This window comes from Spodoptera frugiperda, chromosome 22, assembly GCF_023101765.2.
Source record: "Spodoptera frugiperda isolate SF20-4 chromosome 22, AGI-APGP_CSIRO_Sfru_2.0, whole genome shotgun sequence".
Classification (NCBI taxonomy): Eukaryota; Metazoa; Arthropoda; class Insecta; order Lepidoptera; family Noctuidae; genus Spodoptera; species Spodoptera frugiperda.
In genome coordinates, this window is record NC_064233.1 from 6,121,715 (window position 1) to 6,134,967 (window position 13,253).

At 32.5% G+C, this 13,253-nt stretch overlaps 1 protein-coding gene across 8 annotated transcripts in view; it reads left to right on the forward strand.

The window, feature by feature from the left end:
- The window catches only part of LOC118279793 (phosphatidylinositol 4-phosphate 5-kinase type-1 alpha), a 96,032-nt gene extending 85,047 nt beyond the window's left edge, over positions 1–10,985 (forward strand). For 7 of the 8 annotated variants that reach the window (XR_007706699.1, XM_035599558.2, XM_050702316.1 and 4 more), the window contains one exon: positions 5,265–9,736. Coding sequence is in view for 7 of the 8 variants with exons in the window: in XM_035599558.2 (XP_035455451.1) it covers positions 5,265–5,357 (93 nt within the window). In the remaining variant the exon portion in view is untranslated. Of the gene's footprint in view, positions 1–5,264; positions 9,737–10,815 lie in introns of those variants that run through there. The other variant, XM_050702315.1, reaches the window with a different exon arrangement.
- The last annotated feature ends 2,268 nt before the right edge of the window (positions 10,986–13,253 follow it).

Sequence of the window (13,253 nt, forward strand, 5' to 3'; positions counted from 1 at the left end):
GATCTTTACTAAAAATATTTTTGAAAAATGCGTCTAACAATATGAGTGAGGGATGTTGAATATTTTTATAAAATTATCATGAAATAGATTTCATGTTGTATCATCAACAGCCTATAAGTGGCCACTGCTAACCAAAGGCCTCTTCTCGCACGAAGAAGGTTTGAGCATTAATCACCACGCTTACTCAATGCGGGTTGGCATGTTGTATAATTGCAAATAAATTAATTATTTGGTGAGCCAATTAATGAAAAAAAGCAGTTTGTGTCACAAATTCTAAATATACTTAATTTTTTATTGTGATTCTAAGCAACATCCCTTCTTGTTAAAGGCTACTAAACTACCAAAAAGCCGGTATTTACAATTGCATGACAAACAACTGAGATTGAAATTTGTTTAATTATTTTGTTTGTGTAACAAGTAGTGTATGCGCGTCCACTCGTTCGTAAGAAATCATATCAATTCGTTGCTATAGTACAAAAAAAACGAGTATTTGAAAACAGAACTTCCTTTTTTAAAATATAACTGCCACGAGATCCAGTGTTGCCAACACAAAGTCGACCAAAATCTACCAAGTTTCGTGTTTATATATAAATTAAAAATAATTTTTAATGTAATAATTCAAGGTTGTCAGTTAACTAAAGCAATTTGTTGTTCGCTTTTAAAAAAAATACATATTAATCAGCTTTCTTGTGAGTGTAATACTATTTATCGACCGTTTGGGGATCTGTAAGTATTTTTACTTCAAAACTAAAAAAAAAAACTATATTTCTGAAAGCTTTTAAAATTTATCGCATAGCCTAGATCAGAATGACAGCATTTTATAATAAAATTAAACATAGTTATTTGGAAAAATATAACAGATGTTATGTACCTATAAATATGTATAAAACTGACCATTTTTTTAAACATAGTATACATAATATATAGTGGTTAACATACAACCGTAAAAGTACTTACAGATTGGGTATTATATAAAAAAAATGAAACTTTTTTGTAAGCGGTGACCTTTCATTGGTTAAAAATGATATAATTAAAGTTATTATAATAATAATAAATAAATAAATGTGTTCAACGTAGGATCACTGTTGCAGTACAAATTGTATGAGTAGCGTGTAGTGTAGCTAATTATTTATTTATTTATTAGACACATTAATTATAACAAATGTCATCTGTAATAATAATATTTCTGTAATTGTATAAAAAAATTTGGTAATTATGTGTTCAAACATACTGAAAACGGTATAATAGTTACTTGTGGAAAACATGTTGATAATTTGAATACCGCAAAAACGCACGTTTTAAGCGAACTATACAAATAAAAAAATATGAGATTAATAGCAGCTCGTATTAATGTCTGATAATCCTTATGGACTTTCCACGTCGTGGGGACGACCGAGGTAGCATACCGGAGTCTTACCGGCTAAAACTATGCAACGATGTTCTTCCTCTACCTGTTGCCATGGCACGGGTTACCCTAGCGGATTCACCGCACCCAGTAGGCCTTGGCCTATCGTTATATTTGCGACAGATCCCATCATGTAGCAGTCCTTGTACGCTGCTTCCTTTTCTCGAGTGGTGCGCGTGAAACGCTATGCTAACACTACTGCCTAGCCTACAGGCCATCAGTCAGTCGCCCACAGGCCTCTCCTATGGAGATCGGCTACCGCCTCAAGGGGATGTCGGCGCATTACTGTCTAGTTTCAGTAACTTCTATGGAATCGAAATTGTGTTCCAATAAATACAGAAAAGTTTAAAATAATCACAGCATAATTCATAAGCAAAAATTCTGTTGTGAAATGAATGGGTAATTTTTTTAGATTTTTCAAAGTTCTTTACATCATGGTGTCTATAAGTTTGCTCTCTTATTATAAGGAGCTTTATATCAGCGGCGCTAGCGACTATCGACTATTTGTCGATTTCTATTGCTTCAATCTCATGGTAGATGTACTAACAGTTCTCCACTCCCGGCTTCCCAGATCGGCAGATACTAAAAAACCGATATGATAAAATAAAGACAAACCTTTGTTGTTTATTTAACGTTACCCCACACTAGGATTTTCTCCTGTGTCGTGGGTGCGTTTACAAACATACAAGTTCACATACACATGACACCCAAACTCTGAACAACAATTTGTGAATCACACAAAGAGTTGCTCTATGCGGGATTCTTTACGCCGGTTGCCCAGCCACCGCACCAATCGTGCAGTCAAATAAACTAATACTTTTGCATTTATAAGCAATCAGAATTGCATTTATAATATTAATAGGTGTCTAGGTACACCTTTGCATATGTTTTCAAATTAACAACCATGATTTTAAGTCAATCATCCGCAATCAACATAAATCATCGACAAAAAGTAGAATAGTAATAGATTGACGGCCGAAATTGATAGCCGATATTAATACAAAATATGTATAAGAATATATCTAGAACAATAATTCAATAGGTTGAATAGGGATGATGACGGGGTATGAAAATTTAAAATCTATTTAATCCGTCAGTTAGGTAATGAAAAAATATTAGTCACGTATTTTTTATTTTGTCATATAAGATAACGAATCAAAGTTTAATAGTGGGAGCAAATAATTCATTTCTACGTATAAAATGAAGAAGTGACACCTCATAATATTTCAAATCGATATATCTTCGAAAGTATTTGTTTCCGTAAGAAAATAAAAAAATACGTGTCTAATATTTTAAAATAATCTACAAGACGGACATTAAAATAAAAATTAATCATCTACCCTATTGATTTCCATTCAAAGCTTTTGAATAAGTTTGAGAACAGTTTTTGTACAATAACTGATTAATATGAGTCCCAATGTGATTTGAAACTAGTAGAGCTTCCCTCTATTAATCCACATTAATAAGCCATGTATCACAATTAAATTAAGTCTTTGACTGCCAATAGAAAACTGTTGAAGGCAAATCCTCCGCTAACGTCGGTCACCGGTGACCACCACGGCGTTTAATGTTTTAACTTTTAAGATAGGTTATTAATTTTGGCTGTGCAAAAAATGTACTAAAATGCAGGGATGTTATGGATATAGAATTTCGGATATGGATATGGATACGGGTAGTGGACTTTTCTTATATCGGTTCCGGTTTCAGATACGGATAAGAAATTATTCCAAATTATCCGGTTGTTTCGGATAGTTTCGGTTACGGATATTGGATTTCTAAGGAATTTCAAAAGTAACATACAAATAGATAATCAAATGGTTTTATTTATAAACAGGTTTTCATTTGGCAGGTACTTCAATTTACCTATAAGTAACTTTTCGTAACTTGTCTCATTTAGACTCTACTCCTATCCGAAATTATCCGGAACATTTATTTCAGTTTCGGTTACGGATGTGGATATCCTTAACATCCTTGCTAAAATGTTTATTTTCCATTGGTCACCCTTACAAAAACGTAGTCTGGCGTGTAAAAAGTGTTACGTTTCTCGACGTTGTTACTATAATATATCAATAATAATATAACATAATGTATATTTTGTTGTTGTTAACTATTTAAAACGACCGACATGTAGAATAAAACATTTGAGAAAAAATTTGCAATGTCCATGATTTTCTTTGAACCCAGTTTTGGTTGTGTTTTGTTAAGTTTTCAATTGAATTTGGTAGTTTTTTTAATGTGTTGGTTTTGCGTCAGTACTTTAAAAAATACATATAGGGTGACTGGTAATTATTGAAGGATATTTAAACAAAATTTAGCGCTGGTGTTCTTTCGCATTATAATTACCAGTCACCCTAAATAGATATACGACGTTCATTTTTATTGGTAATACAGTTAAAGTTAAATTATTTATAACAATATTGCGCATAAGAAATAAAAGTTTCTCCAGTGGTTTACCTGGTCTCTTAGTCTCCATTTAGCCTCTATGAACCAGATAAATAAAGAAATACTACTTAAATCATTAACTGTCGAAAGAAAACTGTTGAAGGCAAATCCTCCACTAAGCGTCGTGGAGGTTATAAATAAAATACAAATTAAGTAATTTGTTAGTTAAATATATCAGGATTATATTATACAAATATTTTTCTGACTTTGGTATCACTGACTTTGGTAACCCTTATTGGTGAATATTTTTTCTGAATTCAAATATAATAATTATGTTTACCACAATATGTCGATTTATGATAGAAAAACCAATATTATACTAACACAAAATCCCGTATTGTTAGTTTAAAGTAATTATAAGTAAAACCTACTAATTATTTAGATTATATTTGCCTGTACTTAATATTTCTACCCTTTAGTATTGCCATTTTATTAAAAACCTACTAAAATAGTAGAAATCATGCTTTAAGCTTGTCTAATGGCTGACACAAAGCTGATATTCCTAAATTTAGTTTATAATGGATAACTGCTTGCAAAAGGTAAGATTTTTAAACTCATATTATATAAATATGATTCACAGTCGTAGGTAAATTATAAAAAAAAGGATTCACGATTTGAAACAATTACTTTATAATAAAGTTTAGTGAAATGATGTTTAATTGTATTTAAAAACATATTTTTTTTATGATTTCCTTACGGCTCTTTACTTAATATGGATATTAACAATGACTAAAAATATTTACACAAATAGTCTAATAGTAGACTATAGCCCTCTGAATAAGTCTATTGATATTAATTCCATCTCTTCAAGTAAAAATCTTGATAAGTTAATCTGAAGTAAAAATTATTTTAATCAAATAAAAACTACTGACGTTGTTCTCACACAACGCCATCTTGATTTGATAACTCTAAATCAAGACGGCATTGCACCTGTATGGCACAGCCATGTTTTATTATAAATAACATTAAATATATATGGACTAAACATATATCCATATATGTAGTACAATAATAAAATTACCGAATATTTATTTTATTAATTTTGATATTATATTATATTATAAAATTTGCTGTGCCCGACAGGGTCCTAAACGTGACTTATTATTGTATTTCGACTACCTATATACATTATGGATGCAATAAATACTTGCAAAAATACTACTTGAAGTTAATTGATCCAACGAAGTTTTACTTTAGTAGTGTAATTACTAATTAAAGTGTCTCTACACAACAGTGAGAAGACGTAAAACTACACTAGTGCCATCTAGCGGTCAAAGTTTTAGTTAGTGCAATTAAAGACTCAATTTACTACCGCCATCTAGTGGCGAGGAAACGAAAGCACTTTTATAAAACCTTCTTTTAAACTGTAGTTTAGTATTTTATTTGCAAATATTGATTATTTTATTTTACTGGGCAGGTGGAAATAACACATTTAAGATGTGAAACGTCAAGAATAACGATATCAAGCTATGAAATACATAACGACGCCGACGATGAAGAAACGCAGTGAATGCAGCTGTATTTTTGGGGGGTTTGTTGCAATGTATTTTTATATTATCATCAAACGTTGCCCGTAACAATTTTAGTGGTCGATTGTAACATATTTTATTTAATGTCCCGCAAATCACAGAATTTATGTAACCATTGCGTAAATGTAGTAAAATCCCATTTTTTTTATCGTTTCCATGATTATTAATTATACAATCAAAAATGTAAAAATAATTTTATGAAATGATTCTCCCAAAAATATTTAAAGACATTTAAGCTAAATTAATTCGAACATAAATAAATTTATGATTAACAAAATTACATTGCAATTAATTCCTCCTATAAAAATAATACTTAATGCTATTGTTGTAAGCTTGTAAAAGTTGAAATCAGTATTCTATGTGGTGCTGTCACAGAAATATAATTATTATGATATCTGGAGATCAAATTAGTATAATAATATGTACTTAATACCGTTAATGGTCAATGGGAGCTACCATTTTATGCTCATCAGGTAACGGCAATGTAACATATTTTTTGAGGGTACAAAATCATCTGAATGAGTCTATAGTTCACCGCGTGTCGGCTTCCACTGCTTGAAGCAATCCGTGTATGGCGTAAGCGTAGATCAGCCATGCTTCGGCACGAATGGGCCGGCTCGACCGGAGTGATACCACGGCCTCACAGAAAACCGACGTGAAACAACGCTTGCGTTACGTTTCGTTGTGTGAGTGAGGTTACCGGAGGCCCAATTACCCTTAAATTCCTAACCCCCAAAAGGCCGGCAACGCACTTGTAACGCCTCTGTTGTTTCGAATGTCCACGGGCGGCGGCGATTGTTTACCATCAGGTGATCCGTCTGCTCGTTTACCGGCTTATAACATAAAAAAGATCTGATTAAATCTCAATAACATTATCTTAAATCTCAATAATATTATAAAAAGTAAAACAGATCTCCAGATATTTAAAATGTACGTAGGTTAAATACATGAAGCAAATCTTTGTACTTGCTTCATGGTTAAATCATTTCTAACCCCCCATGTAGCCAAAAGCCTATTAATGTTGCCATCTTTGTAATATTATAATAAATGTATCGATAAACGTACTATGATTATTATTAGGTTAAGAATCTACCCACTGCCATTGTTATTAATTTTTAATAATATTGTAATAACAATGTGATTGGCATCTTAGTAAAAAAGATATGTTGTTAACTTAATAAAATTAATATTTCTGATCTGTAACTGAATTCATTATTCTGTATATTATCGTGTAACATATTAAAACAATTGAAATATACGATATACTGCCGCAGTCAGAGACATTTAATTATAACTTAAACTATTCCTTAGTAAGGATTTTGTTCCGCTACAATTGCTAAGGACTGGGTTTATGTAACCATTAAATCAGTGAGTACGTCGGTTATTGACGTGACTCGATTCGAGCTTTCTCGACTGGTTTCAAGCCGTAACCAGGGTTTATAATCCTAAAGATTGCCTAAGAATTAAACGTTTGATTAATTATAATTACTCCATATAAATTCATTCTGTAGAAGATAAACAATATAAAATACATCAAAATAATTTAAATAAAAAGAAGCAAGGTGCCAATCACATATTTATATTTGATTATGTTTATTATAAGTAAAAAATATCGTTATTTGAATGGAGAAGGTGCAAAAATATTAGTTTATTTAGTCTCTATGAAGTGTAGCTCCAAATCAGTATTTTTTAATCTCATATTTAAGGCAACTTTATTCTTTTTTATTCTGAGTAAATTCAAGCATTTATAAATTCTCATATTTTTGCTTTGTCAAGGGATTTTGGTCTTTATATTAACAGCATAAAGGTGGTAATGAATGCAGTAACACATTTGCAAAAAATAATGTCCTTTTGATTTTATAAATGCTTGTATTACTAGTAGAAAAATAATTTTCTTTTTAATGTAATCTGTCTTTTGGTATTGTTATATTTCAAGTTTATTTGAATTGATTAATGTCCGATTTTACCATCTTTTTGCTAAAAGTTACTTAGCTAGACATAGATCCTGGACTAACCTCTGATTTGTACTTTTAACCGCCGTACTCAGAGTCATTTAATGGTTACTTAACCCAATCTTTAGCAATTGTTTTCGATACAAAATCTTCACTAAGGAATAGTTTAAGTAATCATTAATTGTCTCTGAGTGCGGCAGAAAATTTATGAGAGATTGGTGTAATCGGACATTGTTTTCTTTTATTTACTTTTTATTTTATTATGTCAGCCATCAGCCAATTTTATTATCTACATTTTTAGTTCTTTTGATAGACTGATTAATTTAGATCTGATTTTTTTTTGTTTTTTATTTAAATGAATTGGTTTTTTTAAACGATTTTGTAGCGAATTCTAACAATATTTTAAGTAGACCAATCTTGTTTTTTATTTTCTTTAGTAAATTATTAAAATCGTGGCCCTTTTTTGTTTAATTTTGCATGTAATGTAACGAAATGTACCTTTTGAATTGTCTGATTTTTATTTGGTTTAAGAATTATATTAGTTTGTATGTATGAAATATTTTTAGAAATACAAATGTGAATGGTCTATGTCCGTGTTTTTGATGCGCTTTGAAAATGTGTAAGAAACCAAACTTTATTACTGAAAATGTAGTCCATTTTATATACTTAAATACTTACTGTTCTTACCTACAAATGAATTCTTTTACCTTGTGACCGCCACGGTCGGCTATAGACGACAAACAATATTTGGGCTAAACCGCTACGGTCAAGAAAATATCATTTTAAATACATTTTGTTAGTCGCCTGTAGCCGACCATGACGTGGCAATGGGCAAATAAAAATAAACTTATCAAATTAAAAGTTGAAATATTTGCATGGAAAAACCACATTAATTCTGATCATACTATAATCTCAAATTTATCTGATAGTTTTTGAAAACTAATTGCCATACTCAGAGTCATTTAATAGTGACTTAACCTAGTACTTAGCGTGTATGGAACAAAATCGTTGCTAAACAATACTTAAAGTGATTATTAAATGTCTCTGAGTACGGCAGTAAAGGTCTGTTTCACAGTGCTGCTATGTATCAGTACTCATGTGTTTGCTTTACGTTTAAAGTAATCTGCGTTCTGATTGATTGGTTAATTCAAGCCGGCCATTTGAGAGCGCTCTCGTTTTGATTACTTTAAACATAAAGCAAACTTAAAATAAGTACTGTATAATTTAAACTAGTACTATAAGTGTTCCTATTTTTTATCGCTATAATGTAGCATAATTGTTATCACCAAATTGCACAGACAACAGCAAGTCAAGCTACACCAATTTGTATCATTTTTCGCAGATGAATGTTTAATTATTAATTACTTTTTCTAACCCAATCTGATATTTTGATATTATTTTGTAACCTCTCTATTTTATTTATGATTAATTACATGTTATTTATGTTACATTAAATCTGTTCTGTACTTATTAATGCTGCATTATGGTGATAAAAATTAAAATGCATATAATTAAATATACAATTTATGAAATATTTTAAAATGTATAACGGCTATATGTTGCAACGAAATATTTGTTTTGAAGAGAGACAAAATTATTCAATTTCTCCAATTTATTAATCGAAAAATATAAATAGAGTATTTGGAGTTAAAAATATGAACTCATATAAAATAAATGGAGCCTGTTATTAATAAATAAATTTTATGAATCATAAATTTAAATGTAAATTCAATTAATTAATTTCAGTTAATTCCACCGATCGATGTATTCAATGTTCGTAGACTTAAGTAAAGGTGATATCAGGTTTAGCTTACAGTAATCATTTTGTAATTAATCTGTAGAAATATATTGTTAAAGGGCAACATGGATTTTTTAAAATATTTAGTTACTAAACCTAAATTTATTCAGCAGCCGCCCGTGACAGTCCACTATGACCCTCCTCCTTAGTGTCGGATTGGCCATGTAGCAAGAGGCGCCGCGCCTGTGCCTAAATTAACAAGTTGTGACATTGAATAATTAATAAAATTTTATTGAATTCAAATTGCATTGGCATTGTGATTGGTTTCAAAAGTAAGCGCGCAGGTTTACCAGCGAGCGTTACAGCCCAGTCTCTGTCAAATGTAGTCTTTTAGTCGGTTCTTACGAACGCTTACCGAAAGAGCAGGGATGGTGACAATATAGTTTTATATATACTTTATTATTTTCTTTACTACGTAATGTTAGTTTTAAGCTAAATTTCGATATCACCATAATTGTTGTTGAATGGTAACTGTACAAACATTTTGTATCCTGTTGATCTTTGCTAGTTGCTGTACTTTGTATTGTATCGATAATTGTATTGTATTGTATTATCCTATGTACTTATCTGTATATCGTGAGAGATATTTGAATTAAATGCGTATTTCCAATTTGAGTTTTTATTTTACAAAATAAGATACCTACACTTCACGATAGGTAGCAATAACCTAAACATTACTACTAGTGATGCCATACAAATCAATGAAATTAGAACATTACATACTCATATCTAGTTTTTAATGAATATGCAAAATTGTACCGAGGTTCAATGAACAAATCCATCTAGAATTCCAATAGTAAAAGCTACTAGTCTCGCCATAAGACGGACAAATATTTTTTTCCTAATTCTTCTTTCAAAATTGTCTACGTACAGTAATGTGACGTTCTGCGTGAGCGATCTAGACGCGATGATGATGTGGTGCGACGCGATCAATTGTCTTGATATTTTCGCGCGAACTAGACGCGGTGTCGTCACGTTTTTGTTTATAATGTCGGAAACAGAAACAAAACGAAACGATTCATTTGTACGTAGAACATAGCCACCGCGTCAAACCGCATCGCGATGAATTCGTATGTTATCGCATCGCTTCTACATCGCTTACGCAGGACGTTGCGTAATAGTCAGGAATTTTCGGCTTTTAAAATCATAAACAGTAGCTGGAAGTCTAGAGTGACAAATGTAATCTATTCTATCTAAATACCATTTTTTTTTTTGTAACAGAAATACCTTTTCATAATTTCATTTCAAATCTTTGGCGGTGTGGAACCATAAAAGCCACTTTACACAATTTGAAGCACCTGTGTTTGTGTTTAACCTCTTGGTATGGGTGATACGGTAAGCGGGTTGTTTTCCCATTGCATGCTATGTGTTTTCCATTATTTATTTTTTATTAATGTGTGTAAAACTATCTTTGAGTGAGTATGAAATTTTGCGTGTCATAAATATTATTTATGATTGCCAAAATGTTATTTATGATTGGACATTTTTTATTTATGGTTGATTAAATGTCATGATTTTTAAATAACGAAAAATAGAACATTGCTTGTATTCGAATGAAGAAATATTAAACTAAAAAATAATCATGGAATCATTTGCTATTAAGTTATTGTTTTTCTTTTTTAAGGTTTCTTGTTTGTATTAGTGGTTTATAATTGCTGATATTTAAATACTCTTTTTATGATATTTCAGACGCGCCTGTAAGAGATCATCGCAAGGACTGAGTAATACCAAAGGAAATTATTTCTTATTTTAGTTTTTACATAACTTTATATGTACTTAGCTCAATTTTACATGATTATTTAATTACCGCTTAAAGTACGACATAATTATGGATACTAAATAATGTTCCTGTCTCGGTCGCGTCTCGCTCGATTATTAAGAAAAAAAGCATTAGTTCATATTTAATTTATATGGATTATAATGTCAATATAAGAAAATTTGAGGTAGCTCGTGCGCCCCGTATAATTGATACGGCAGATACGGCGCTGGCTACGACTCCCGATTTAACCATATGTACAATTTTAACTAAAGATTTGTAGGGTGTATGGACCTCAGGTGTGTAGCGTGCATTGGTTATTAGTCATAATGTTATGTTATTTTTATACGTAATGAATATACGTAATACAAAACATCACAATAATTTTCGTGTGTATATAAAGCAAATTATTATTATTTATGCACAACTTGGTTCTTTACATTTGGTGCCACTATAAAATCAATTTTGATTTTAAAGTTATAATTTTAGTATGATTGGCTACTATATTTTGATCTCTCGAGGTTTCTTTAAGGAAACGTCGAATGAGACCGAAATGTTTAGTATTTCTAAGTCAGGGCAAACTTGCACACTATAATGTTTCTACTTTTGTAAAAACTGATACTAATAGTGGCGCTGTTGTCGTTTTAAGTCTTCGAATAAAAGGTTTTTTCTTTGATAGTAGACGTAGCGCGGGATCTCAGGTTGGATGAAGATTTTTTTATGAAATAAGCCGGTAAACGAGCTGACGGATCACCTGATGGTAAGCAATCGCCGTCGCCCATGGACACTCGAAATACTAGAGGCGTTACAAGTGCGTTGCCGGCCTTTTGGAGGTTAGGAATTTAAGGGTTGTTGGGGAATCGGGGATTGGGAAGATTGGGAACCGAACCTCACTCACACAACGCAAGCGTTGTTTCACGTCGGTTTTCTGTGAGGCCGTGGTATCACTCCGGTCGAGCCGGCCCATTCGTGCCGAAGCATGGCTCTCCCACACTCGAATGTTAAGTGGTGGTCTCACTTATTTTTACTACGATAGATCTGGTCCATTTTATTCATAAGGTTTTTTTGTGAAAACATGGTGGAATGTATCTGGAGATGTGTATCTTATTTTTTTGATTTTTATATACATTTGTATTTTATTATGCTATGAATGAATTAAAAGATTTTATGTGAAATCGTGTTTTGGTTTTATTTTTGTATCCCTAGTACCTAATATTAATGATGTACCATGATAGACCGCCTCGTTGGTCGAGTCGCAAGTGCAACTGCCGAGCAAGAGGTCTCGGGTTCGATTCCCGGGTCAGGCAAAGTATTAATCCGCTTTTTCGGTGTTTCGAAAATTTCTCAGTTGTACCACGGATTCTGGAATTGTGCCCCGTGTATGGCAATGGTAATAAACACACCCCCTATTACATGGGACTTTTAACACAAATGGTTAAAAGTAGGTGTACATTTTACAGTAGCTGTAATAATGATCCTACATTCACAAGTTAATTTGTAATCTAGGTTTTGTTAGCAAATACCATCCGGACAAATGTGCCCGTTCTCCTTTATTTCTTTACTTTTCTCAAGACTTTGGGTGCTTTTCCACCAGAGATGTGCTACGAAGATGTAATAGCTGAGCTGTGAAACTACGTGACCGTTTCCACTGATACTAAGCTATATAGCTGTGTGAGGAAGATGCGCAGCTCGAGTATACAATTTATCGATAGTAGGGAAGCCATCCATAGCATGCATTCATCCGGGCGGCTCGCTGTCGGTGAGAAGTAAGCACGTAGCTTCAACTACAATTGAAAAGGACTGCGCGCTAGCCATCCGTCTTCGATTTTTATTGTATTGCCATTAGGAAACATATCATACGACATACGATTTAAAGTTCAAATCTAAAATGACAGGTTAATTGCTGAGTTGGAGCGGAGCTCGTTGAGTGTGTTGCCTTTAATCATCATTATCAGTCTGTTTCCGTCTCCCGCTGAGCATAACTCTCTTCATTTGCAGCTAATGATCTCGACAGTTGTGTTATAAGACTTACCTGAACTTGCTAGAAAAACTAGGTTTTTTAACGTGCAATCAAATGTTTGTACGTTTGATTGCACGGGTGGTGCGGTGACTGAGAAACCGGCTGCCGCGCAACATGTAGCGGGTTCGATTCCCGTACGGAACAACTCTTTGTGTGATCCACAAGTTGTTGTTGTTATGTAAACGCACCCACGACACAGAACAACATCCTAGTGGGGCAACATTAAAAAAAATGTTTGAGTGAATTAATGGCAAATTGGGCAGGCGTGCTCCATCATAGGCCACATCATCGCTTACCATCAGGCGAGATAGAGGCCAAACGCCTATCCAATATATCTGCCTAAAAGCATTA